This window comes from Canis aureus, chromosome 12 (genome assembly GCF_053574225.1).
Source record: "Canis aureus isolate CA01 chromosome 12, VMU_Caureus_v.1.0, whole genome shotgun sequence".
Lineage (NCBI taxonomy): Eukaryota > Metazoa > Chordata > Mammalia > Carnivora > Canidae > Canis > Canis aureus.
Window position 1 is genome coordinate 16,114,214 of NC_135622.1, and position 26,656 is coordinate 16,140,869.

The following is a 26,656-nucleotide window of genomic DNA, read 5'->3' on the forward strand; positions in this document are numbered from 1 at the left end:
TTGAGTGAAAACCCTGAATTTAATGTGATTTTGGGGGGAGCCCCATCCCTCCCTTTTTACCACCCACCCTTCCAGCCAGTTGTAAGTGGGGTGAGGGCTGCCCCCAGCCTCCGTCCTGCGGCTCTGGGTGCCATCCTGTGCTCAGTCAGCCTCCTGGGCCTGTCTCTCTCTGAATCTCCTGCGAGACATAGGAAGAAGACAGTGTATGGGCTTTGCCCTATTAGCCCTTTAATTAGCTCTCTTCTCCAACCTGCCCCTTCCTACCCACTGTCCTCTAAGCCCCTCACCTTCTTGCATATTCATAGAGTGCCTGCTTTCGCTCCTGTAGGCTCTCCTGCCGGGCCCAAGAGGACTTGGCAAATGTGAGGGCTGTGGGCTGAGGGGTCACCGGGCCAGAGCTGGGGAACTGAGGTGATCACAATGTCAGAGGGCTTGCGAAGTCATCATCATTAAACACGCATCGAATGCCTACTTTGCAAGAGAGGCACTGTGCTAGGGTCTCAGGATCAAAAAAGAGACATCAAGAATAGGGAGTGTGCAGACTGCCCATCCCAGCACTAGTCCTAGACCTAACCATTTCCTCTGTCTCACCTTGGGGGCGGAGGCTGTGGGAAGGGACTGGGTCCCTTCAGTGATATCTTCAGGCATGAAGGCTACAGCTCCCTCAAGCAGATTAGTGATGGTCAAGTCTACACAGCCAGTTCTGGCTGGGGAAAAGGGAAGAGAGAAGAACGGAGTCTGTTTCCCTGCTCACCTTCTCCCCTCACCACCCACTTTTCCTCTCTGTGCCTGTCTCCTGTGTGAGGCTACCCTTTCCCATACCCAGGTCTCTCTGGATGACGCCCAGTGGCACATGGGGTAAAACCTCCTTGACTCTCTGAGCCAGAGCTGCCAGCTGCACATCAGGAGAAGGGCCAGGGGAGGGAGGGAAAGAAGACTGGGCTGCAAAAAAGAAATCCGAAACATGGTGAGTGGAGAACTGGGAGGAAGGAGAAGCTGACTAGCACAGGAATAGGAAGGGAATCACAACAGGCTGAGAAAACCCAAACAACTTTGTGTACAGAGACCACATACCTGACTGAGGGCGCAATCTGGGGTGTCTTTGTCGTTTCATGTGCTCTGCTTTGTCTGCTGGAGTGAGTCGTGTCCCTGTCTGGCCTAATTCTTTGGCCACCAGCTAGGGAGAATTAGAAGGTTGGAACTGTCAAGGTCTCAAGACTTCCTCCTCCTACCCTTAAGGAAAAAACCCACCTCACCCTGCCTGTGTACCCTACCACCTGTTGTACACGGAGAGCAAACTCCTCATTCCCCTCTCCAAGCTGGCGATGAACAGGCGGGAGCCACCTGAAAAAAAAGAAATTCCAGGACCATGTTGAGTGTGCCTGGGTTAGAGGCTTTCACCCTCTCCCCCACTTTGATACTTATTCATGGAACAGTTGTGATCACAGTGGAGAGATAGTAAACACTTTGTATTGCTTCTGTGATAGAACCGTGATACTAAAAGATCTACAAATGAACAGGGAAGAGGCAACTTCCCTGACCCTGAGGTGAGTTCCTCCCAGGCACCAAAAAGTAAAGGCAGTTAATACCTTACTTGATACACCGTGAAAGGGACGAAGAGTGACCACAGCAGTTCTGAGACCCAGGAGGCATCAGACACCGTCTAGAGGGAGGGCATGAAGTGAGGTCTAAGCCTAGGCCAGCAGTGAGAAACTTACCCTCCAAGCCCCAGAGATTCCCTGTTCAACACACACTCACCACAGAGACTAGGGGTCTCTGGACTCGCAGGGTAAGAGGTTGTACCACATCCTGAATAGAAAATGGCCAGGAACTGGAAGACGGAAGAGACAGTAGGATGGGATTCTAGCCAGCCTGTCAGCACCTGACTCAGAACAGAAAACTGTTAAACTGCACGAGTAGGTAAATAAAGAATAAAGAGATATAAGGGGAAAGAACTAAGAGCAAACAGAAAAGATATCAACTAGGACGGAAAAGGTAGGGCTGAAAATTGTGAAAAATCAAGGGCCCCCAAGCCTGACCACCTACCCAGCTGGAGACCGATACCTGTGCTCACCCACCTGAAGCGCAGGAGCCCCTCCCGGCCATTGGTGGCCTCTTCCTCAGGGAATAGCAGCAGAGGGGTGGGGGGAAGCCTCGTGGAAGCACAGAATCTCTTGAGTGACTCCACCAACTCCCCCCGCCCATCCATCTCCATGAAGCCCCGAGACCAGCACACAAAACTTGGGGGACTATTGAGTAGAGGCTGGGAATCGAGAAGAGAGAAAGCAAGAAAAGAATATTGGGAAGTGAGAAAAACTGACATCTAGGGTACAGAAGCGGGATTGGGGGTAAGCCTCAGTATTTCCCAGTGGTCCCCAAGGGAAACCCGGGCGGGCTAAGGGGAGCCTCCAGCTGGGCCCCAGGGAACCGCCCCGTAGAGCTCTCGGCTTTGCCCCCCACTCACGGTGCTACAGCTGGTGAGCAAGTTGACTATGTTATGGTCGAAAGGTGTCACGTGGTTGGAAATGAGGACCCTGACGCGGTGATCCCGGAGTCCGGAGTTCTCCTGCCGGGCCACGAGCCCCAGCACCGCACACATGGTCCGCACCACGAACCTGGGGACGCGGGCAGTGGTGACTCCACGGCCTCCGGCCGGGCCCAGCCCAGCCCTCCCCGGGACCCCCAGGCCGTTACCTGCGAAGGACACTGTCCGGTAGAGCGCAGCTGACCAGGAAGACGTGGATCCCAAGAAAGAGGCGCAGGACAAGGAGGCAGAACCCGACGGGAGCATAGAGCAGCAGCGCGAGGAGCAGGAAGCCGTCACCCGGGAGCCTGGGGGCGAAAGGCGGGGTGATCGGGCGCCGGAGGCCGAGTGCACGCGGGAGCCGGCCTCTTCCCGCCAGGGCTCTTACCGGTGAGAGTCGAAGAGCCGCTCCGGCCCCAGCGCCGGGGAAGGATCCATCGCGGGGGCTTTAGAGCTCTCCGGCCGCCGCCGCCATCTTCGCGCCCGGCCGCAGGGGCTCCTGGGAAGGCGGAGTCTTCGGGCATCCGCCCAGGGTGCGGGCACCCGAAATCTTGAGGCGCCCCGGAAGGGCTAGCGGTCCCAGCATGCCTCGCGGCCCTTGGGCCACCTAGGAACTCGCGTCCCGCGGGGACCACAATTCCCGGCATTCCTGGGGCGGGGGCGGAGTCGGCCTCCCGGAATCCTGGGTCCCGGCGTGCACTTCTGGAGGACTTCAGGTCCCGGCGTGCCCCGCGTCCCTCCGTCCGCCACCTCGCGTCCAGGGCGCCGCCTCTGTGTAGGGCGGGCGAGGAGGCAGTCGAGGCGGAGCTGATGGCTGCACTGAGGGCGGGGCGGGGTGCAGCCTGGAACCTCCGGGGATGGCGGGCTTTGGGGGGGGTTCACTCGGGGAAGGGACCCCTGCTGACCCCTGACCTCCGGGCCTTGCTGACGTCAGGAATTCCTGACCCCCGGGCCCGAGTGACTTATGGGACCCCCAGCCTCCGGGCCCGGTGGTCTGTGGGGGTCCCTGAACCACGGACGTGTCTGACGTCGAGGACTTCGGATTCCCGAGCATGGCTGGCTGTAGGGACCCCAGATCCCAGGACCCAGGAGGGCTCAGGGACCCCTGGAACCCGTCCGCGTATATGGCTGGCGGTGGCGCTGGGCGCTGGGGGGGCAGTGCTGTTGTTACTGTGGGGCGGGGGTCGGGGTCCCCCAGCGGTCCTCGCCTCGGTCCTTGGCTCGCCGCCCAGCTCTCCCCGGAGCCAGTACAACTTCATCGCAGACGTGGTGGAGAAGACAGCACCTGCCGTGGTTTATATCGAGATCTTGGGCCGGTAACGGTGGGGAAGGCAGGAGGCACCAAGCCGCGGGCTAGAGGGCGGAGGAGCCGGGGTGTGAGCCTCCCTGCATCCTTGCTTCTCACCCCCACCCCTCCAGGCACCCTTTCTCCGGCCGCGAAGTCCCTATCTCGAATGGCTCAGGATTCGTGGTGGCTGCCGACGGGCTCATCGTAACCAACGCTCATGTGGTGGCAGATCGGCGCCGGGTCCGTGTGAGGCTGCTCAGCGGCGACACATATGAGGCCGTGGTCACAGCTGTGGATCCTGTGGCAGACATTGCGACGCTAAGGATTCAGACTAAGGTGGGGGCTGAGCAGGCTGGGTCTGGTTGGGGCTGTGAATTTGCTCACATCTTCAGATGACAGGTCTCTTATACCCATTCTCTCTCAGGAGCCTCTCCCCACACTACCCCTGGGACGCTCAGCTGATGTCCGGCAAGGGGAGTTTGTTGTTGCCATGGGAAGTCCCTTTGCACTGCAGAACACGATCACTTCTGGCATTGTCAGCTCTGCTCAGCGTCCAGCCAGAGACCTGGGCCTCCCCCAAACCAATGTGGAATACATCCAGACTGATGCAGCTATTGATGTGCGTTCTGATATAAGAGAAATGACAAACTAGGTTGGGGGTTGGGGGAAAGGCTGTGTGGTACAGGCACCAACTGTTGATAGATGGCGGATGAGCCTGTATACAGAGGTTGGGCTGCAAATATGTGGCCACTCAGGTTGGGCTGGGAAAGGAGAGAATTTGGAAAAAGTGCCTACATCCTGGTCATGCCTCCAGGCATAGAGTTCCTGGATCTCTTCCATATTTTCTCCTTGTCCTGCAGTTTGGAAACTCTGGAGGTCCTCTGGTTAACCTGGTGAGTGGGACATCCTTCTTTCCAAGAATCCCTGCCCCAGGTCAGTGTGAGAATGGGTGTGCTTCCTCTAATTCAACGATGTTTGGTCAAGTTTCTAAGCAGCCTCCTGTTGGCTATCTCCCAAAATCCAACCAGGTCTCCCCAGCTCGCTCCCTCATTCTCCCTGCTACTCTTGTTCAGGTATCCCCTCCTCCTACTATGTTTCTGGGCTAGGGATTAGTGGGCTCTGTTCCTGCAGGATGGGGAGGTGATTGGAGTGAATACCATGAAGGTCACAGCTGGAATCTCCTTTGCCATCCCTTCTGATCGCCTTCGAGAGTTTCTGCATCGTGGGGAAAAGAAGAGTGAGCCTGGCTTAGGGGGGAAGAAATTACTTTGAGTGGTGGGAAGGGCATTCATTGTGCTTTACTGGAGAGGGGTTGTCTACTGGGAGGAAAGGGAGGGGAAGGAAGGATGTAACTGGGTGGGGCTCATTTGTCCCTCTATCACAGATTCCTGGTTTGGAATCAGTGGGTCCCAGCGCCGCTACATTGGAGTGATGATGCTGACCCTGACTCCCAGGTACGAGCTTTGGGGGTAGTGACCTGTAGGACCACCAGTATATTCAGTGGTGGGCAAGTGGCACTTCTGTTGGGCTTTGTTCTCAGTTTTATCTTTATCTAAGATAAGTTGCCCCACACTAGTAGCTATCAGAAGAGCTATTCTCATGATCTTGACTTTCTCATTCCAATCCCTCTTGTACATCTGCTACCAGATTGATTTCATCCTGTTACTGCTTTGGTTTAAAAACTTCAATCCATTAGCCCGGTGTTTAGAGGCCATTTTCCATTTGTCTCCAATTTAACCTTTTAGATCTGGCTTCTTACAAGAATATATTCTGTTCCAGCTGACCTGGATTTCCTACTCCTATGGTTTTATTTATATTGCTCTTGTTTTATATAGTTAAATACCAGAACCATTTTATGCTCAGCTTATGTTCTACTCTCTCAAAGTTTCTCTTAGAATTCTAGAATGACATTAGTGCTATTGATTTAATATGATGTATCACTTGGAATGAGTTACCTTTTATACACATGTCCCACTTCCTAACTTTGAAAAGGCAGAAAGTGAATTGCCTTTGTATCCGGAGTATCTAGTGCATGCCCTTGTCCATGCAGTTGTCGGTGTGTTGATGAGAGATTTGAGGTGAACCCAAGATGGGGAGAGTGCCTTGGTGCTGTTAACAGAGTGATCTGTGTCCTTTTAGCATCCTTGCTGAACTACAGCTTCGAGAACCAAGCTTTCCTGATGTTCAGCATGGTGTACTCATCCATAAGGTCATCCTGGACTCCCCTGCACATCGGTGAGGAAGAGACTGCATTGTGAGGTGGGGATGGGTGACGTATGCATGTGCCCTTGAACCGGGCTGTCTATCCCCTCCTTTCTCTTTCTGTCTGTCTTTCACCATAGGGCTGGTCTACGGCCAGGTGATGTGATCTTGGCTATTGGGGAGCAGCTGGTACAAAACGCTGAAGATATTTACGAAGCTGTTCGGACCCAATCGCAGCTGGCAGTGCGCATCCGGCGAGGACCAGAAACATTGACCTTATATGTGACCCCTGAAGTCACAGAATGAGTGGGTCAGCAGGAGTATGAGGCTCTTGCTCTGATTTCCACCTTGCTTTCCTGGCCTAGGCTCTGAGGGTACCTGGACAGAGGATTAAATGAACCAGTGGGGGGCAGGTCCCTCCAACCACCAGCACCAATCCCTGGGCTCTGAGGAATCATAAAAATGCTTTTTATATAAAATAAAATTATACCTAGCATCATGTTATAATCAAAAATAAGGGGGGAGGGGGTACCAATCTTTTCCCCCACAAAAAGGCTAGAGGTAAAGCTGTATCCCCCCTGAACTGAGGGGAGATACTGGAGCTGACCATTCTGACCTCCCTATTCAAGAAAACCAGCTGCTGCTGTCTGTCCTTGGCAGTTCATTGGGTGCTGCTCTTTGCAGTGTGCTTGGCTCGGTGCTGGGCCCGGGAGCAAAAATTCCCCATGCTTGGCAGCTGGCCTGAGAAGGAGGGCGATAACCTCGGCCTGACAGTTCCACATCCATAGTGTGCACTGGATGAGTAGCCAGCCCACCGATGTCAGGGGTCCCTTGGTAAGCTCCTGAGGTAATGGCAGCCTCAGACCCCTGCCCTCAGGGGCCAGTGGTGGTTTGCAGAAGAGGGTGGCAGTGCCTCAGATGATCTGGTTGCTGGTCTGGCCAGGGTAGCGCTCAAACTTCCTGTTGGCCTCTTCACTGAAGGCGTCACCTGCGAGGTGAATAGGCGGGTTAGGTGGGGGAGCAGACCCATTGTGGGGAAGGGTGGTGAGAAGCTGAGGGGCTGGGAGATGCAGAGGCAGGTGGGAGGACACAGAACCAATGTAGGAGGAAGAGAGTGAGTGAATGAAGGCCTTTTCCTCCCACCCTGGTCTCTCTGGGTTGCCCTCGCCCACACACCGATGTGGCAGTTGTGCACCCAGATGCGGTGCCCGTCATATTTGCAGTTACACTTCATTGCGTTGTTGGTGAAGTCACTTTCTGCTACTTCAAAATTGGGGTTGATGACCACCTGTGAGTGGGAGAAAGGCAATGTGACCAGTTGTACTCCTCAGATCCAGAGGTGCCCTTAACAAACCTTCCTCCCACTTGCCAGCTGGATGTCAGTCTCCCAGCACCTGCAGAATGTAGTTTCCTGGCTTCACATCTGTGATGTCAATCCACTGGCAGTCGATGTCATGGCGGTAGAGGTCCCAGCAACCCACGGTAATGCCTTGCTCTCCAAAGTTGGCACACTCATACCTCTTGGAGACATCTGAGAGGGAATGGCACATGTCAGTGTGAGGCAAGGCTGGTGGGACGGAGATACCGGAGTCCTTTTGAAGCCCAACTCACCCTCCTGACATTCAGTGTCTTCCAGACAGAAACTAGCTTTGTGGCCTTCAGCCACCTTGGTGCCATTGGGAGTCAAGATATCATAGTGAGTGAAGATGTCCATACTGTGGTAATGCCTGTGGGGACAAGGGAACCCCTGTTTCCTTCCCTACCCCCAGCAGGCTTTGCCCCATCTCCAGCGATCTTGCCCTTCTACTTGACCCTCTCACCCGTGACACTCATGCCACACCCAGGAGTGGCGCCCAGCCTTGGGCCTGAAGTCAGCTCGTCCCAGGTTGTGGATCTGAGAGGAGAATCGGAGGAGACGCCTGTGGCCATAAGGCCAGTTGGCTGAGCGGGCCGAGCGGGCCAGACAGTTTTCTTCTGCGGCACAGTACAGCATGTGCAGGGGCCGGTCCTCGATGTAGGCAGTCTCCTGTACCAAGGCCGAGTGCAGCAGTAGGTCTGATGCAGCTGCCCCAAGGAAGGAAGCAGAGTGTGGAAAGTCACTGCTGAGGGGTGGGGCTGGATGGGGGTGCTCCTCCTCCCCCTGCAGAGGGGGAGAGGCTGGTTGTCACAGGAAAGGAGTACCCCTCCAGCTTACAGCTCTCTTTTTCCCTCCAAGGCGGTGGTCCAGAGCCTCCCTTCCCTGGCTTCACTCACTCTCAGAACAGATGACTCCAGCAGTGAAGCGGGTTCCTGTTCTCTTGCAGGCAACATGGGTGCCATGATGAGCACATTGGTCCAGGGACAGCTCAGACCCTGTGCAGCGCACTCCACTCATCACCACTTCTGTGGTATTCCCTGAGTCCCAGTACCAGGTCTCCTGGGAACATATGTTGATGTTTCTGTGAGGCCCCACCACTAGCCTTTTGGGCCAATGGACTCATTTCCACAGTCCTCTGCCCCAAACACAGGTATTGGAGGCAATGGCCTTGGTTCCCCTCTCACTCACCTGTAGGCCATGGTTGGCATAGCCCAGTCCAAGTTGCCTGCAGACCACCATAGCCTCCAGTGTCCCCCAGTCATCCCCACAAATGAGGCCCCAACGAAGAGGCCCGAGTCCCCCTATTTGCACCTCCACTCGCCCCTCGTGTGGGCTGCGGCCCCCACTGAGTCGGATCTGTAGTGACACAGAAGGGAAGTCCTGGGTAGGCTTTTGGGAAGGAGCAGTGGGAGTCTGTAGCAGGCTTGTGGCTGAAGGATGATTCAGAGGCTGACAAGTAGGTACATCAGGTGGGAACTGCAGGATGGCAGGGGCCTGGGACAGTAGATCTGGGAAGCTGTCAGACTGCAGATCATGGCCAGGACTGGAGAGGATGTAAGATCCCTGAACTAGGGCAGCCCCAGTGGCTCAGCGGTTTAGCGCCGCCTGCAGCCCGGGGTGTGATCCTGGAGACCCTGGATCGAGTCCCACATCAGGCTCCCTGCGTGAAGCCTGCTTCTCCCTCTGCCTGTGTCTCTGCCTCTCTCTCTCTCCTCTCTGTGTATACTCATGAATAAATAAATAAAATCTTTAAAAAAAAAAAAAGATCCCTGAACTAAACCGGAAAGGTAACTGACCTTCGTCTCTACCCCAGTGTAGGGCAGGTTGCATCGGACTCCAGCATCCTGGCTATGGGAGCAGTCCTCGGCTGTGATGTTCTTGTGGGGGCACTTCCAGAGGGAGGGTTCCTGTCCAGAGCATTGAACTTCACTTAAGTGGATGGCACCCATGCCTAGGGTCAGAGGCCAAAGATCAGGAGGTTATAACTGGACCTTTATTGTCTGCCTTGGGGTCTCCTTCCCCAGGAATGTACCCCCCCAGGAGAGTGTATAGCTTCTTCCCTCTTCCTCCCATCTTCATCCCCCTCACCCTGCCCCATGCGGGCACCACTCAGAGCCTCTCGAGCACTCCCGAAGCCCAGCTCCCGACACACCACGCTGGCTGCCTGCAGGTCCCACTTGCGGTCACAGACTGTGCCCCACGTGCTGGCCTTCAGGACTTCCACCCGGCCCTCTCCAGGGTGGGCCCCACCCTTTAGACGCACTCGGGTCTATAGAGGAGAGAGATGTGCCCAAAAGCAGTGAATGGAGATGTCAACACAGAAAGGGCTAAGCAGACCTAGGGGACAAAGGAGGGAGGGGGTGGTCTCAGGTCTGTGGCCCACCCCCTGGAGAGAGGTTCCTCTGCCCTCATAGGTCAGGGCTGTGCTTAGTCAGGGAGTGACTAGGCTATGGGGTTCTCCACCTGGGGGTGGGGAAGGTTATGGTCGCTGTCTCACACACCTCCCCCTGAGGCTTTGACTGTTGTTGCTTCTTCTGGTCACTGGACACTGCGTAGAGAGGGCCTGGCACACAGCTCACCACCGCAGGGGCCCCCCCAGGGCACCTGGTGGTGTCATTGGCACGATAGAACTCCAGGGAGCAGAGGGAGAGGTGGGCCTCGGTGCCCACACACGCCACCCCATGCAGACCAAAGGAGTGTTGCTGCCTCTGGGCCAGCAGCCTGGGGGGACAGGAGTGGGGTGCAGTAGGGTAAAACAATGCTCCTACCTCTCTGCCCACAACCCTCCTCCCTTCCATGCCTCTGCCATCCCCCAACCTTTTGTGACCATTTCATCCCTTCTTCCCCTCTGCTGCATTTCCCTCCATAAAGACGAAGGGAATGGCAAGTTTCCAGACTGAAAAAGCCCAGATTATCCAAACAGGATGGTTCTTGGGGACCTGCAGCTGAAGACCCCTCTGGCTTTAGGACAGCTAGCCTTGACTTGCCTGACAGAAAGCTTGCTCCAAATGGATTCAGGCTGCTGGCCCTAATGGAGGCTGAGGTTGGGGCTGCTGTGCAAAGACAGCAGGAAGCCAGGACTGCCCGGCTGGAAGAGACAGGCAGGAGGGAGCGGCTGCCACCAGTGGAAAGACTGGAGAGCCAGCGTGAGCACGGCCTTCTACTGTGCTGTCGCTGAGATAACTGAATGGGTCAAGATGCAGAGGAGTGAGTAAGTCTGGGGTCTAAATGGCTTCTCAGAGGCTGGAGGGTTTTCCAGGCCAGAATATGATGGGTGGTTATGTGAAGAATATACCAGAAGGTTGGACACAGGAAAGGACTGGGGCTGGCACATGTGGGAACGAAGATGTATAAATGCGAGACAGACAAAAGTTAGAGACCACATGACCAGAGAAGGAGAATGAATAGGCACAGTAGAATGGTAGAGAGCTCTCCAGACTCAAGCTGAGCTTTAATAAGTAGTCTGTACTTCTGTGACTGAAACATAACAGAAAGAATGTTTTGTAGCCATCTGAACATGAAAATGGGACTAGAGATGGTAACACTAGGAGACACTTGGGAGAGATGCCTTGTGAAAACGAGGGGACTTGTTTATCGATGCTAGTGGGATAAGGGAGGACAGTGAGGCACATGATGACAGCAGTGTCCAGAGAGGAGGGCTGGTGTTGGTGGAGTGGGCCTATGAGGTTGGCGTGGCAAAGAATTATTGTAGTAATGTGCCCATCACTTAATGTCAGAGGAAAGAAGGGATCTGACGATTTGAAGTCATTGGCTAGAAGACACAGAGAGGAGGAAAAGTTTATAAACACAACAGACAGAGGAAGCCTGAAGACTTTACAGAATACCTTTGGAGGCTCAGGATGAGTGGATTCTGAAGCTCAAACAGATCAGGTACTCTCCCAAAGTCCTGTTTGGCTAAAAATAAAAGTCAAAGAGGCCATCACAAGAAAAAGATAGCGCTCTTCTAAACTTCCGCCTCCCCTTTCCCCACAAGGAACACAGTAAAAACAGCAGTGTGCACTTGAATTTGGGGTTCAGGGAAGGCCAGAACATGGCCATGTTGGGCACAGATGACCGTTAGCTAGAAGGCAGTACAAGAACACCCCCAGATTCCAAGCTTCTTTGAAGCCACCAGAAGGAGGAGCTGGGTAAGGGACCACTGGGTGATCTTAGAATGTGCAGAAGATGGGGGGGTGGGTGGGGAGGGATGGAAGAAAGGGATGAATTCTTTGTGGCTTCGGTTACTGCTGAAGAAGTTATCAGGGAGACTTCTCATGTGCAAATGGTCTTTGGAAGCCTAGTGAGAGATAATCACTGGGGTTGGAAGCTTTATATATACTCTCTTGAATTCCGAAAGAACCCACGAGAAAATTATGGAACTGGGAGCCTAATTGTGTCAACTGGGCCAGTTACATAGGGACTATAATCTGAGCCAATCCCTGGCAAAAGTTCCAGAGGGGACCCCAGGTCTTACCTCTAAGCTGGTAGCACCTATTTTTTAAAAACTAATCAAATAAAGGTAAGCTGGGAACATTGATCCCTTAGGCAAACTTAACTTCTTGAGGGAGGGGCAAGTGTGGCATCAGAAGGACAAAAGTACCAGAGTATCTGCTAGAATTCACCAGGGGAAGATTAATAAACACATGGATGAACTTCTATCAAGATTTGCAAAAATCCTGTGATGAGCATAATTCCTCAGAAACCAATGTAAGGGCCAGCATCACTTTATGCTTCAGTGAATCATCTGGAAGGTGGTTTGTAAGAGCTACATCTTGGTGGGGGCCTCCTTGACCCCTCCCTGAGCACAGCCTACTGCCCTGACTCGTCATCACTGTGCTCTTCCTCTCCTCACACCCAGCCTGAGCTTCATTTACCTCTTGATTGATCCCCTGCCCACTCGGGGTTTGGGTTTGACTTTAAGCTTGGTGATTGGTCTGAAAAAAGGAGAAAGAAGTTAGTGGAGGTAGTGGTTAGGTACATGGCCCAGGAAAGGTAGAGGGTTTTGTTTTGTTTTTCCTATTTCCGGGAAGGACCCCTTATGCAGAGTGTGGGAAGGAGTAAAGAGAAGAGGGCCAGATATTCCATGTACACTGACTACTGCACACCACTGAACTCCATTTTAGGAACCCATGTTGCTCTCTGGGTTCAACCAGTGATGAGAAATCTAGTCAGTCCAGGGGTGGGGCAGGGTGGGGGAGTGGTGAGGGGAGAGGGGATAAGAGGTAAAGGGAGGAGAAAGAATGGGAATGTGGGTGAATTAGGGAAGGTGGGTAGGAAGCATGCAGGTGGCTAAGGCTGGAGTCCAAGCTATTTGGGGGAAGTAGAAGCATGAGGAGGCTTCTCCTCAGCCATTCCTACATTATTTCCTCCCTGTGCAACCTAAGATCAAAGCTTGCATGTCCCCATGCCTGCCTCCCCTCCCGGAATGGCCATTTTGCAGTTGCATCCCTAATTCATCAGTTTGGGTTCTGGGATGGACATGGATAGGTTGCCTTCCATCCATCCACCTCCTGGGGCCACAGAGGCAGGCAGGAGGTCCCGGGGCTCTTGCCCCATTACCTTCCAAGGGGCTTGGGGCGTCGGGCCGAGGCTTTGGCTGCTCTCTTCCTCAACTTTCTGCGAGGATAAGACAACAGCAGAGTCAAGATCAGCCTAGAACCAAGGGAAAGGCTAGGCAGCTGGGGATAAGGGTAAATTTCTTTTCCAACAGCAAAGTTGGAAAATCATCAGGATGTTATAACATGAGACACTTTCAAGGTTCTACCCTTCACAGCTGTTTGGCCTCCCATGCACATGACCAGGCTGATGAACAGCAGTGAAGCACATGGACTCAGGCTGATAGAGTCCCTATACCCGCTCCCACAGAAATTAGGCTGGGACAGATGGGTAATGAGGATGAGGGTCAATATCAGGGTTGATCTAAACCTCAGGGGAGGGCCACGGGGAGGGTATAAGTAGGAGGGTGTTAGGATTGTTAGGATTGGCAGACTGACAGGGCAAGGAGAGAGAACTGGCCAGATTATAGGGAGGCTGTCTTTTATTCTTAGATACTCTCTGACTTCTGGCATTTCCAGGTCTGAGGCCTGTGGAGCAGGACAAGGACCAAGGCTGGATGTCCAAGGACATTAACTTGGTTTGACAGGGGAGCGTGAGGCCAGGCGGGTTAGGATGACAGCATCCTTCCTACTTTGATTAAATCCCATATGCTTTAGTCATTCACAAAGCGAGCTCAGCTCCCAGACAACTAAGTACTAAAACTTTCTTTTTAATTGGCCTAAATATTTAATCTATTTTATTCTTCAAGAGGTTGCCTTAGGTCAAGTGTCTGGAAACCAGGTCTGTTTCTCCTCTCATTCTCCCTTTGATTTCAAGGACTTTAATTTTGCCCCCTCTCTGTCCTGTCCCACTATGTACAGATGAACGCAGGTCTTTCCTGTCCTTCCAAGTTTATGGGACTCCCTGTTATCATCTTAAACGTGCTCTTACTCTGCTGTTTTCTCTTGCGGAGTCCTATCTGGACACAGTATACTGTGGACACATGTACTAGGATGTTAATATATAGATTTGAAACAGGGCTTTGAGTTGCTTGGTATTTCCTGCCCTGGCTTCTTCCTGAGGATGTATTTAGTTGGTCTTTTTGCCTAAATATCCAGTATGTCCAACATTCCTAGGAAAGAGTGTATACCAACTCTCAGGTTCTTTTCCTGAGATAGGACTAAGAATTTAGAACCTTTCATCATACAAGAATAATGTGAAACTTTTTCTCCAAATGTCTTTTTCATGGACCTGTCTAAAATGAAATAGATTTTGTGTTTTCTTTTGAGATTATCTTGGCCCTCCAACTAGTACTCAGAAAAAATGTATTATCTAGGAATTTAGAAATTTCTTTTTTCCAAAGATTTTGTTTATTCATGAGAGACACACAGAGAGAGGCAGAGATATAGGCAGAGGGAAAAGCAGGCTCCCTGCGGGGAGCCCAGTGCGGGACTGGATCCTAGGACCCCAGGATCGCAACCTGAGCCAAAGGCAGATGCTCAACCACTGAGCCACCCAGGTGTCCCTAAATTTAGAAATTTCTAGATGATTTAGAAGTACTTCTCTTAGATATTTATAAGGTTTTAATATTAAATATCATACAGCATACATAGTTATGTATATTATAAAGTGTGATATAGATTATATTAAGGATCTGGTACTCATTTAGGACCAGTATTGATACCTTGCTTTACACTGCTGATACTTTACTTACATTCCTTCACTCACAAATGTGCCTGTTTCCCCCTGTCATTTGTTTCTTCAACCATCAAACAGAGAAACCTCCCCATATCTGCATGTCCTCTTTTCATTCCAGCCATCTCTATTCTCTAAGGCCACTGCCCCCAATGTTTCTGAATTCCATCCCTTAGGATCTTTTTTCCTCCTCAGTTGAGAAGTCGCATACAATTTCTCCTCAACCAAATCATGTTAAATATGTTCAGATCTCTCCCTTCCCCACACACTTTCCACCCCATAAACCCCCACTTCATAGAAAACACTGTCAAGACTTGTAAACACTCCTCTTCTACATCCTCTCCTCTCTTCCCATTCATTCCTTAGCCTGCTCTTTTCTGGTTTTCCCCATCACTCTGTGATAATAAATCTAATGGACAATTTCAGCCTTCATCTCATTTACCTTTTGGTAGCATCTGACCTTGCTGTTCTCTTCTGCTCTCCTTGCATGGGGGCCCTAACACTACTAGTCTGGTTTGATTCCTAATTCTGGTTGCTCTCTCTTGGTCTTCACAGGCTCCTCCTCTGGCTCGTCACTTACATTTTTGGAGCCCAGTCTGAGGCATTCTACTCATTCCATATCCTCTCTTTATATCTTCTCTTTTATATCTAACCTTGTACATTCCATTGCCTTCTTGATGTTTCTACTTAGATGTCTCAAAGTTTTCTAAAATGTAATGTAGGTCCAAGAAAGTCAACCCGTAACTCAGTAAAACCCACTCCAGAACCCTAGGAGTCCACCTTGATACTTCTCGGCTCTCAGGGTCGGTCCGTAGCCAAGTCATGTCAATGGTACTTCCTAACCACCTGTCTAGTCCATTCACTCTTGTTCTTCTCCCAAACCATTCACTGAAATGCTGTCAGAGTGATCTTTTGGAGCCAGAAATCTCATCATGGCCTCTCACAGCCCTCCTCTCAAAAAACACTTCAGTTGTTTCCCAGTGCTTTTATTATAAAGACCCAAATCCTTAATGTAGTCTGTGAGGTCTTCCGTGATCTCTAATCACCTCTTTGTTCTCAGCACTTTGCACAGTGCTTTGCAAATAGCAGTTTAATAAATAGCTTTCAGCACTTAAGCTCTTAGAACCTCAATTTCTTTGCCTGCAGAAGGACAGTAAATGATTCAATTATCTTTACATTCTTTTCCTCTTCTAAACTGCTATCACTTTCACATGTTCTAGGGCAGAACTATAAAACCAAGTTGAAAAATGATAAATGCGTGATTTTCCGATTTTCTCATTCCCTAAATCTTACTAGCTGCCTTTAAAAGCTAGCAGATGTATATTCTTTCTCTAAGGAAGGTGTTCTTCATAATGGCCTTGCTTACCCTTTATGATGGCATTATCTGTGAGAACGCTCCCTCTGTCTGATGTGACCTGTGAAAGGAAATCTAGATCATATCCCCAACACAGATTGTCCCAGGACTCCTGTAACCCCTTTCCTCCCTACGAATGGTCTCTCTTCTTCATACATCTCCAGTCTTCATATCCCAGACTCAGTAGCAGATTCCAATATCTACACAAATACTCCTGATCTTTCAAAATTATTTCAGACCATACATACCTAGGGAAAATTGCTGGGTCTCAAACTTGCCAAGGACAGCTCACTTGGAAGGCTAGTTCATGTGAACTTAACGCCCAGAGATACCTGATGGCACACACCATCTTCCTCTCCAGCAGCTTCAGGGTCATTTCCTGAAAGTCTTCTCTTATTTTCCTTTACCAGTCATCCTACAGCTCTCATTCCCCTGCCTCTTGGTTGTCACCCTCTGAATCAACCTTACTTTTATAACAAAATTCTAACTAGCCTTACTGCATCTAGAACCTCCTCCCTCCAGTTCACTACTATTAGGTAAACTTTAACAACACTGACCTTATTTTATCAGTGGCCCATACAATTACTTTTATTTTTAATTTTGCCATAAGATAAAGATCAAACTCTCTAATCTGGCACAAAAAGCATTCTGTTTTCTGGCTTTTATGTATTCAGATCTTCCTTCCATTATTTTTCAGCAAAACCTTCTACTCTAGTCAACTGTCTTTTGAGAAATATCCTAGTTACTGTTGTCTCTGTCCAGGTCAGCAATGACTCCCATTTTGTTAAAACTAGCATTCGTTTCTCAGTCCTTGTGCTTTTACACCCACCAGCAGCACTGAGTCAGGTGATCACTTGCTCCCTCCCTCTCCTCCCTGAAGCCCTTAACTTGGCTTGCAGGCCACCACACTCAGCTGGTTTTCTTTCTGCCCCACTTCACTATTTGTACCTTCACTTTATCTTCCTGACCTCGTAACATTTAAGCTCTCTGTTCAGTCCTTGGACCTCTTTTTTTCCTGTCTATGCTGATTCCCTTGGTGACGTTGTCCAGTTTCAGGACTTTTAATTCATCTGAACTCTAGAGTCACATACCCAGCTACCTACTCAGCTTCACCATTTCAATGTCTTAGAGAATCTCACATTAACAGGTCCAAAACCAAAATTTAATATACAATGCCTCTCCCCCGAGTCCCCACACAGAATGAGCTCCCCACTATCTTCCTTATCAGATAAGGCCAACACCATGCTTAGCTCAGGCTCAAAACATTGGAATGAACCTTAATTCCTCTCCTCTAACACATTAAATCCACCTGCAAATCCTGTTGCTCTACCTTCAACCATACGCAGAATTTGATCCCTTTTCACCACTCTCATTGGTCACCCTCACCTCTCACTTTCTTTACTTGGCTTTCAGGAGACATAACCTCCTAACTAATTTCTCTGCATCCCTTACAGTCTATTCTTAAAGCAGCCAAAATAATACTTTAAAAATGGAAGTCAGATGTCATATCTCTGTTCAAAACCTTATCTCACACAGAGAACAAGCCAGTCTCCCAAATGGTCCTATGCGGTTGGGCTCCCCATTCTTTCCAAACTCCTCCTATATCACCTTTCTGTTGTTCTCTCTCTCTCTCTCTTGTTCGCTCAGCTGTAGCCCCAGTGGCCTCCGACCCTCCCCCACTCCGTAGGATCTTTTCATTTATGATTCCTCTTCCTGTAAATGCTTGTCTAAATTTCTACACAGTTTGTGCCCTCACCTCCTTTAAATCTTATCTGAAATGCTGCTTTTTCATAGAGGCCTTCTCTGACTGCTCTATTTAAAACTGCAATCCCACTTCGACTTCCTAACTTCTTCTCTGCTTTATTTGTATTGATTACACTCTTTGTCATCCCTGCATTTTAAAATTTACTATTTTCCAATTCTTCCCTAGTCCATGAAATCAGGGATTTTTGTCTGTTTTGTCTACTGTTGAATCCTTAGTGTTAACAAAAGTCCCTGGCACACCCTAGACACTCAATAAATAAATGCTGAATGAATGGATCTCTTCACCTTTGTTCATGCTATCCTCTTCACTTAAAACCCCTGTGTTTTAAATTGTGCTGGTCTTTCAGAACCTGATGTTTGCGCTGGGGAAGGTAAAGAATAGCACAGAGAAAGAAATACAGCTCCAAGACAGATAATAGTAAAGGAGCACAGCACACAGCTGTTTTAAAACAGTTTGAGCCTCTAGACCAGATAAAGTATATTCCTCTGGGCTGAAAGAACTTTCAGATGTGTCTGAGAGCCAAGGCAAGGAAAATTTGAGCAAGTATGGAGAAGACTAGAGGTTGGTAATGTATTGACTTTCAAAAAGAAAAAGGATTCTTTAAAGAATAACATTCTAGAATAAGTTATTAAATGGAAAGTTTGTGAACAGTAAGGAAAGTATATGGAGTTCCTTAGAGATCTGGAAGGATTTCAGTAAAAAATTAGCTCAAACCACCATGATTTCTTTTTTTGATAAGATTCCTAATTGGAAGGTTGGAGAATGGCCATGAATATAATATATCTGGGCTTTAAGGGAGACTAACAAAATCTTCCATGATTTTACTATAGATAAAATAGTGAAATGTTGGCTACATCATTGTAGTGTTCAGTTTGTTCCCAGTTAGTGGAAAAAACATTTCACAACTAATGAGTGAAGACATGATGAGTAAGGAAGAGTTAGACTTTGGTTTTGAACATGTCAACAATTTTAACAGTCACTATGATGAAGCTGGAAGGCATAGCTGTCATGTATATATCCTCCAGAAGAAGCTGGGAGCGATGACAAATGGGAAATAATGTTAGGATTCAAGATAATCCCATGGGTGCACTGTGGCTTTTAATGGTTTTTAGATGATGTATCAAACTAATTTAATAGGGTAAAGTCAACATAGATTTAGGTTCAAATGGGCTTTTTCTGTTAGTATCAAGGAGAAGGGGAGATCTAAATTGGTTTTAGAGGATTACCAGTTCAGTAAGAAAAGTGAGATGTTTCCTCAACAGAAAGTCAATACAAGGTCTCGGCATGTTCCACCTAAAGCTGAGCATTTCTACTGTACCCTGCCCTGATCAGACCATATCTGAAGTTGTGTGCCCAATGGAAGGTCACCTAGATGTCAAGAGAGGTCTCTGTGCAAAACTCAACTAAGGAAGAGCTGGAAAAAACAAAAAAAACAAAACAAACAAAAAAAAAACAAACGCATTTTAGCCTGCAAAATAGATTTCAGAGAGACTGTAAAGATTTCTATACTCCTCCAAAGGACCACATTAGATGCTCCAGGGTGGCGAGGCCCTGTAAGCACAGGGCCGTTCACCGGTGTGCTCCGTGACTGGTCACTCGGGAAGCCGCGCGCACACCGTGTGCCCCCCAGGAGGGCTGGGCGCGCCTGGGCCAAAGGATATTCTGGAAAACTTGCCCAGGGCAAGGGCTCCCGAGCCCACCGACGCGCTCGAGGGCGGCCTGGACCGGTCCAGGGCAGGGCCTCGGGGAGTCGCCCCTGGCTAGGACACGCGCGCCAGGCACCGCCTCCGCAGGGCGCGGCCGCGCGCTCCCCGAGTTCGGACGGCGGGCCCCGGGGGCCGCGCCCGCGCCGCAACCCTAACCGCCCGCGGGGCGCCGGCCGCTGGGCGTGGCCTCGCCGGCCTGGGCGCGCGCCCCGGGGCGCGGAGACTCTGCCTGCCGACCGCTGGCGTCACTGGCACCGACCCGCGTCCGGCGCCGCTCGCCCCGCCCAGGCTGCGGCCGGGACAGAGCAGGAAGCCTTGCGGGCCCCAGTTGAGGCTCGCCCTGGGGAGCCCTCCGTGGTCCCGCTAGATTTCTCAACTTTCCGGATTCGAAGGGGCCTCCGTATTCCCCACAATTGCAGAGCCCCGGACCCCCCCGGAGGTCGAGGCGCCACCCCGCAAGGCCAGTCCACTCCACGCAGCGCCCACGTCCCTTCACCTGTAGAAGGCCGTGTTGACCCTCTTCTCGCCGGGGAAGCCCAGCATCCCGCAGACCACGTGGCTGTTCTGGGCGCTCCAGCCGTTGTCACACACTTGCGACCAGCCGTCGGGAAGCCTTACTTCCACCAGTCCCTCGGTCACGGGCAGCGGCCGCCTGCCCCGCCCCACGGCCGGTCGGAGTCGCACCTCTTCCACCTGCAGGTGCTGTTCTACCTGGGATGCGGCCACAAGCGGAGGAAGGAGTGTCAGGGCGCCCTTTTCCTGTCCTCCCGCCCCCACGGAGCCCAGCTAGTGTGCTTGCTGTAGAGCCGCGGCGAGGAGGGGCTGCCGCGGGGCGGAGAGGCGTGCCTGCTCCTGCGGGGAGCTGAGCCTTCACCACCGGCAGGGGAAGGGCCGCTAGCGCTCGGACAGGCGGTGCAGGGTGCTGAGGAAGCTGGGGAAGGCGCACCCGGGGCCCACCCGAGCCTGCGGGAGCAGTTCACAGAGGAGGAGGCTTGGGAGCAGTGGGAGAGATTGGGAAGGGAGATGTTCCAGGGGAGCAGGGACATCTGAAGCAAGGGATGCCCTGGACACCCGGGATGAAGCTGGGGAGACTCATGCCAGCTTCAGTAACTTGAATGCTCATGCTAAGACAAACGTGGGCTCTAATATGTCCAGGAGCTCTATGGTTTGCCCCCACCCCCAAAGCCTCCCATCACCCCAATTTAGCCTTCAGGGCATATGCCATGCCCTACCTTCCAGTATCCCCTCAAACCACATATAACCATCCTACAGCCCTCTCTCGCCATCCTGGGTGTGTGTGTGTGTGTGTGTGTGTGTGTGAACGGCAGACCTCAATGACGTTAGAATCTGAGAAGCCAGGGAGGCGCTGGTCCTTGCAGATGACTCCTGCGTCCTCATCGTGGGTACAGTCGCTGTTCCCCCAGCCCCGGGAGGCACATTCACTCACACTCTGCTCCGTCCCACTGCAGCTCAGGTTGTCCAGCCAGATGCGGCCTGTAGAGGGAGAGATGGGGGTGGGTGGGTGGAGAGGCTTGAGGAGGCAGGACAATGGAGGTGGGGGGCGAGTGATGGGGCTGCTGGGGAGAGTGAGCCTAGACACCTCACACCTGGCCACTACGATTCCATTTTTCTGGTAGGATAATGGCTGTGAAAGAGAGGGAACACCCTGGGAGGAAATGGAGCACAGGATTGATGGCGGGTCAGTGGTGATCTGGAGGATCCTCAACAAGTGGGGAGAGTGAATAAAAAATCAAGAGTCAACACTGAATTTCTCATCAGTCCTGACCTGGTCATTGATAGCTACAATTAATCAAGTACCTGCTGTGTGTTAGGCAATGTGTATGTGTGTGTGTGTATGTGTGTGTGTGTATATATATATATATGAATATACATATATTCATATATATATGATTATTCTTAGAGCTGCCAATATTTTACATAAAGAAATTGGCATTCAGAGAAGTTAAGAAACTTGCCTAAGACCACACAGCCAATACATGGGGCTTAGGGGTTTCAGCCACTTGTGAGACTTCAAAATCTAAGATCTTTTCACCTCAGCCCCCATTTCTCCCATGGGCCCGGCCTGTCTGCACTACCACATTGCCCCTTGGTTTTTCTCTCTGCCTGGACCATACTGAGATGAGTATCACTGACTTCTCAGAGTTGGATGGACCCAGTTCCATCCAATGGCCCTGGGATTCCATCCAATGTAACTCATCTGTCCCAGTCACTTATAGGGACCCATCATGTATGTCCTGACAGGACTTACCCAGCTTCTGCTGGGATGCCTACTCCCTGCCCCACCAAGCCACTGGAACCATCACAAAGTCCATCATCACAAAGTCCTTGTGACTATGACTATCCCCCACCAGGTCTGATTCTGTCCTTTCATGCTATCCAGAAAAATCCCTCAGTCAAATGACTGTCCTCATGTTTGAAGACAACCTTCAGGTAAATGCTATCCCACGCCTTTTTCTTTCATACCAAATGTCCCTGGTTTCTTCAGCTATTCCCTCTTGAAACTTGGCTTCCAGCCTGTCACATCTGGGCAGCTCTCCTCTGAAAGTATTTCCGTTTTCTACTGTCTCTCTTTAAATGTGGCACCTACAAGTGACATTCTATTCCAGAAGTGGTCCAGCCAGTGAGAAGGGGGGAATGACGGCAGACTGCACCAGCTTCTGTCCATCGGCCCTACCGTGGGCCCATATAATGTAGGCACCTTCAGGTCTCAGAATTCCTCCTAAGCCTCTACTACCCACATTCATTCTCATCTTTAGAGTTTATACTTGTTCTTAGTTCCAGCTTGTTTGTTTCAGGTCTTGCCTATAATCGGATTTTGTCAGCTGTGGTGTCCATGATCCCTTCTGTTTTGGGACATCTAGACCTCATTTATCTGCTCCCAGCTTTACATCAAGCCAACTGTGCTTGTACAGGGCTCCCCTGCATCAGGGCTGTCCTTGCATGTGTCTTTGTGGCTACGTGCCTCGATTTCTCCCATGGGCCCGCCCTGTCTGTGCTGCCACAGACATAACATTTGCAAAAGAAAGGAACTTAGAGGTCATCTAGTCATTTTGCATATAGGGCATCTGAAGTTCAGAGAAGGCACCGACCAGTCTAAGGTCATGCAGGTCTGAGAAGGGATGGTGTTTGTTGGTCTGTCAACCATGGGTTTACTTGACACTGGCTGTTTTGGGTGCCCTGGGTCCCTGCGCCTGTACCATCCTGGTGTACCTCCCCGCATTAAGGCCATACCTAAGCGATGCATGGAACGTTGCTCACCTGTTCCAGGGCCATACTTGGCACTGTGGGTCCAGCCTGTGGCCTCTGTGAAGCCCAGCTCCCGGCAGAGGACGTGGGCAGCCTGAAGCGTGAAGTCATCATCACAGATGGTGCCCCACTCGCCAGCTCGCTGGATCTCCACGCGGCCCTCAAAGGGCTTCCTGGGGAAGCCGGCCAGCCGGAACCGCAGCCCCTGGCTCCCAGCCATCTTCTCGGGGGCAGTGGTTGGGGATGGAGATCCCAGGCAGGAGCTGCACAGCAGGCACAGTAGCAGCCCCCATGGGCTCCACTGCCGGATACTGACAGGTCGCATGGCAGGGAAGGCCTGGGTGCCCCAGAGAGAGAGTGTGTAAGAGAAACCGAGATCAAGCCAGGCGTGGGTCCCACAGAGAGATCAAGAGGGGAAGAGGGACGCCAAAGGACAGAGACAGAGACAGTGTGAGAGAAAGACAGGGACCCAGGAACTAAGTGAGAAAGAAATACAAACTACATAAGAGCAGAAACACAGAGTCCGAGAGCTCAGACTGGAAAGCAGGGCAGGGAGGAGAGAGGCACAGACACAGAGATAGAGCAGCTCTCCCTCACCAGCAGTTGTTCGGTCTTACAAGGCCCTTCCCCATCACCTCCATTTACCCCACCCACTAGTCTAAGGGACCCAGAAATCAAGACAGTGATTAGAGACCAAGAGGCAGAGAATGGTTGAGAGAAAGAGATAAAGACTGGGCAAGAGGGAGACCCAGACAGGATGTGAGAGGAAAGGAAACTACTGTGGGAACGAAAGAGGACTGAACAGAGAGAGATGGCAGAGAGCGACAGTGTAGAAGATGGACAGAAGGTGACCGTGAGATGGCCAGCGGCACACAGCAATGGTCAGACTCGGGCAACAGGTGAGGAGAGGGACTGGCTGGAGCCAAGGAGGGGTTGTGGGAGGGACCCAGACGACTCCATTCAGCCAGTCAGACAGAGGGCAGATAGCTACTGGTTGTGGAGAGAAGCAGGCGAGGGGGCTTAGGAGACCCTCAGATCTTCGGTTCCCTGATGGGAAGTCAAGCTCAGAGTCCTGTGTGGGTAGATTCCACCGCAGAGGGCAGAGACCAGGATGCGTGGAGAACCCCCTGCACACCCTACCAGCACATAGGCTCTCACATACCCTGCAGGGTCAAGGGGCCCAGGAGGGCCAGGCCTCAGGCTGGGAGGGAGAGCGGGGTGGGGTTGTCCAGACCTCCTGCCAACAGTGCTGTCTCAGGGCAACCGGAGGCCAGGGTGCCAATGAGCTCCTCAGCCAAGGCCTTCCCTCTGTCTGGGGCTGAGAACAGCCCCTCTCCAGCAAGGGGCCCCTGGAACATGCTTTCCCCAACTCAAACAAACAACACAACAGGACAGCTTTGTTCTGGGGACATTCTGGCTTGGGGGCCCAGGGGTAGGTCCTCACAGAGGAGCCTCTAGCCTTAGGGCCCTGGCAGCAGCCCTATTTGGAACACCCTGCAGCCCCCCACCCGCCAAATATCTGCCTCCTCTCTCCACTCTACTGTGTCTCACGCTAACAATGCTAAAAGCCCTCTGTTGGTTGGTTTCCCTTCGACCCCATCCTGCATCACCCCTTCTCCGTGGTCCCTTCACCATCCTCGCCATCCGAAACTCCCCTTTCTGCCGCAGCAGCGTGACTCGCCCTACCTTTGGCTGAGCGGGGCCCTAGGTGCTGGGAGAAGAGTCCAGGTCCTGGAGATCAGTCCTAGGACTTCCCAAAAAAAGTGCTCGGCCAGGGGAGACTGGACCCCCCCTTCCTCCCCCCTCTCCTTTTGTCCCTCCCACGTCTCCTTGAGCCCTCCCACATTCCGCCTTCCTCCTCGATTCCTCCCCGGCCAGTTCCCTCCTCTTCTCCTTTTGGTCCTCCCCTCCCCCGTGGAGCTGGCCGCGGCCGCCCCACCTCCCCCCGCCCCTCGCCCCCGCCCCTCCTCCCGGCCTGCTCAATGAAGCTTTCTTTTCCCGCGGGCTGGAGGCCGCGCGGCTGCGGTCACGGAGCTGGACACGCAAGAGGCCACGGGGCCGCGGACCGGCCCGGGCGGCGGCCCCTGGGGCGGCGGGAGGCCGCGGCTCAGCTCGGGGCTCCGGGAAGCCTTCCAGTCCCCAGTCCCCAGCCCTTCCCCCACGTCCCGGGCTCCGCGGAGTGTAAACAGCCGGACTCCAGCCGGGCTGGGGGCGGATCCGGTCAGGCGAACTGAGGCGAAGAAGGCCCGCCTCAGCCCTTCGGTGCCCCAGGGTGCCCACTGGCATTTTCGGGGTGACGTCACGGCCTTCACTCTGATGTCACGTTGAGCATATGACATCCTACCCGGCCCGTAAGCCCGGGCGCCAGAGCCCCCTGGCCGAAGCCTCGAGGCTTCCCTTGGCGGAGCACTTGTGCGGGCCTCGGGCCTCGGGCCGGGGTCTGAAGGTGGCGCGCGGCCCACCCGGTCTACGGACCCCCGCGCCTTCCCTCAGGCTGCTCTGCTCGCTCCCGCTCGGCGGCCCGCGGAGGCCGGGGGAGGGGCGGAACGCCCCGGGAGGCCCGGCCCCGCCCCGCCCCGCCTCTAGCCCGCGGGGCCAGGAAGCGCGGAAGGAACCGCCGGGGGCCATGGACGGGGCCGTGATGGAAGGGCCGCTGTTTTTGCAAAGTCAGCGTTTCGGTACCAAGGTAGCCCGGGGCAGGGGTCGCCGCGCGCCTGCAGACCTAGGAGGGGGCTGTGGAGCCCGCGGGGGCGGCAGCGGGTTGGAGCGCGGGGCGGGAGCTGTGGACCCCGTGACGTTCCCGCGGAGTTGATTTCCCACCCGGGAGAAGCGTCCGCTGGCCTCGGGGTACCCCCCCCCCCCCCCCGGTTCTGGGCGGACGGAGCGGCTTCCTTCTCGGGAAACTGCGCCCCGGTGGGGAAGCTGCAGACCTGGAGTCGGCCTGCGCGGGTCTCCTGTCCCGTCGGGGCCGGGCCGCCGGTGCTCGCCCGCTCCCTCGCCAGCGTCTCTCGCTCTCTCTTCCCAGAGGTGGAGGAAGACCTGGGCTGTGCTCTATCCTGCCAGTCCCCACGGCGTGGCGCGCCTCGAGTTTTTTGACCACAAGGGGTCGAACAATGGAGGGGGCCGAGGGGGCTCGCGCCGCCTGGACTGCAAGGTGATCCGCCTGGCGGAGTGTGTGAGCGTGGTCCCTGTGGCCGTGGACAGCCCCCCCGAGCCTGGCGCCGCGGCTTTCCGCCTGGACACCGCGCAGCGCTCCCACCTGCTGGCGGCCGACGCGCCGTCCAGCGCCGCCTGGGTGCAGACCCTGTGCCGAAACGCCTTTCCGGTGAGGGGGCTGGGGCGAAATGCCGTGGACCCAAGAGGCGACGGGGGTGGGGGCGGTTACAGGAGCCGAGGGCCGCGGCTGGCTCGGACCCCGGGAACAGCGGTGAGGGAATTGCAGGGATCTCGATACTCCCTCTCTTTACCCCAGAAAGGCAGCTGGGCTCTGGCGCCTGCGGAAAACCCACCCAAGCTTTCTGCCCTGGAGATGCTGGAGAACTCGCTGTATAGTCCCACCTGGGAAGGTAGATGCCTGAGAAGCCTGCGGAGGGATGGGGTGGAAAGGACGGGTGCCTTGAGAAGAGAGTGGTTAAAGGGTCAGGGACCCATGGGGAATAGGAAGCCCCTGAAGCTGGTTTCCAAGTGAGTGCTTGGACAACCCGTCCCCACCTCCCCAGCCCTCTCACCCAGCAGTCTGTTGGGTGCCCATCTAATTGTGTATTCTTTACAGGATCCCAGTTCTGGGTAACAGTGCAGAGGACAGAAGCCGCTGAGCGCTGTGGCCTGCATGGCTCCTATGTGCTGAGAGTGGAGGCTGAGAAGCTGACTCTCCTGACCGTCGGGGCGCAGACTCAGATACTGGAGCCACTCCTTTTCTGGCCTTACACTCTGTTGCGCCGCTATGGCCGGGACAAGGTGCAG

The 26,656-nt window shown here is 53.0% G+C and overlaps 4 protein-coding genes and 1 long non-coding RNA gene across 16 annotated transcripts in view; 3 read left to right on the forward strand and 2 right to left on the reverse strand.

Annotated features, from left to right (window-relative positions):
- On the reverse strand, positions 1-3,186 carry AUP1 (AUP1 lipid droplet regulating VLDL assembly factor). The gene is given in 13 exon segments (XM_077843018.1): positions 1-178; positions 288-406; positions 592-707; positions 823-942; positions 1,075-1,177; positions 1,278-1,344; positions 1,590-1,663; positions 1,759-1,831; positions 2,079-2,263; positions 2,465-2,615; positions 2,695-2,832; positions 2,913-3,007; positions 3,010-3,186. Coding segments are annotated over 13 exon segments (1,440 nt in total). The 5' UTR covers positions 3,172-3,186; the 3' UTR covers positions 1-141.
- On the forward strand, positions 3,128-6,510 carry HTRA2 (HtrA serine peptidase 2). The gene is made up of 8 exons (XM_077843019.1): positions 3,128-3,840; positions 3,944-4,148; positions 4,237-4,431; positions 4,673-4,705; positions 4,944-5,049; positions 5,197-5,266; positions 5,952-6,047; positions 6,155-6,510. The coding sequence occupies exons 1-8, from the start codon at positions 3,335-3,337 to the stop codon at positions 6,318-6,320; spliced, it is 1,377 nt and encodes a 458-aa protein (XP_077699145.1). The 5' UTR covers positions 3,128-3,334; the 3' UTR covers positions 6,321-6,510.
- LOXL3 (lysyl oxidase like 3) lies at positions 5,718-25,876 on the reverse strand. Of its 10 annotated transcripts, none has more exons than XM_077842970.1 (16): positions 25,624-25,876; positions 22,706-23,030; positions 20,757-20,920; positions 19,923-20,137; positions 12,931-13,023; positions 12,246-12,305; positions 9,873-10,092; positions 9,460-9,640; positions 9,168-9,322; positions 8,560-8,727; positions 8,268-8,430; positions 7,835-8,078; positions 7,626-7,741; positions 7,409-7,545; positions 7,191-7,302; positions 5,718-7,002 (listed from the first exon to the last, which is right to left on the reverse strand). In XM_077842970.1, exons 2-16 carry the CDS (start codon positions 23,016-23,018, stop codon positions 6,929-6,931), a joined length of 2,415 nt encoding a protein of 804 aa, XP_077699096.1. In that variant the 5' UTR covers positions 23,019-23,030; positions 25,624-25,876; the 3' UTR covers positions 5,718-6,928. The 10 variants fall into 10 exon arrangements, with proteins under 10 accessions (XP_077699096.1, XP_077699097.1, XP_077699102.1 ...); XM_077842971.1 differs by having other exon boundaries at positions 12,931-12,987; positions 25,624-25,875; XM_077842976.1 differs by lacking the exon at positions 25,624-25,876 and adding an exon at positions 24,380-24,536.
- On the forward strand, positions 19,651-21,194 carry LOC144280702 (uncharacterized). The gene is made up of 2 exons (XR_013349100.1): positions 19,651-20,125; positions 21,064-21,194. It is a non-coding gene; the product is annotated as an uncharacterized LOC144280702 (long non-coding RNA).
- Positions 23,039-26,656, forward strand: part of DOK1 (docking protein 1) — a 5,134-nt gene continuing 1,516 nt past the window's right edge. The window contains exons 1-4 of one of the 3 annotated variants that reach the window (XM_077843002.1): positions 23,039-23,592; positions 25,719-26,018; positions 26,166-26,259; positions 26,466-26,650. In XM_077843002.1, the coding sequence (XP_077699128.1) occupies positions 23,572-23,592; positions 25,719-26,018; positions 26,166-26,259; positions 26,466-26,650 (600 nt within the window). In that variant the 5' untranslated portion in view covers positions 23,039-23,571. Of the gene's footprint in view, positions 23,593-24,725; positions 25,380-25,718; positions 26,019-26,165; positions 26,260-26,465; positions 26,651-26,656 lie in introns of those variants that run through there. The other 2 variants (XM_077843001.1, XM_077843003.1) reach the window with 2 other exon arrangements.

Excerpts from the sequence above, each read along its gene's own strand:
- HTRA2 (XM_077843019.1), top strand. The coding sequence starts at position 3,335 with ATGGCTGCACTGAGGGCGGGGCGGGGTGCAGCCTGGAACCTCCGGGGA. Across the intron at positions 4,432-4,672 it reads AGACTGATGCAGCTATTGAT|TTTGGAAACTCTGGAGGTCC; the intron begins GTGCGTTCTGAT and ends CTTGTCCTGCAG. Across the intron at positions 4,706-4,943 it reads GAGGTCCTCTGGTTAACCTG|GATGGGGAGGTGATTGGAGT; the intron begins GTGAGTGGGACA and ends CTGTTCCTGCAG.
- LOXL3 (XM_077842970.1), bottom strand. The coding sequence starts at position 23,018 with ATGCGACCTGTCAGTATCCGGCAGTGGAGCCCATGGGGGCTGCTACTG. Across the intron at positions 10,093-12,245 it reads GGCAGGGGATCAATCAAGAG|GCTGCTGGCCCAGAGGCAGC; the intron begins GTAAATGAAGCT and ends CTGTCCCCCCAG. Across the intron at positions 8,431-8,559 it reads ATGCCAACCATGGCCTACAG|GAGACCTGGTACTGGGACTC; the intron begins GTGAGTGAGAGG and ends ATATGTTCCCAG.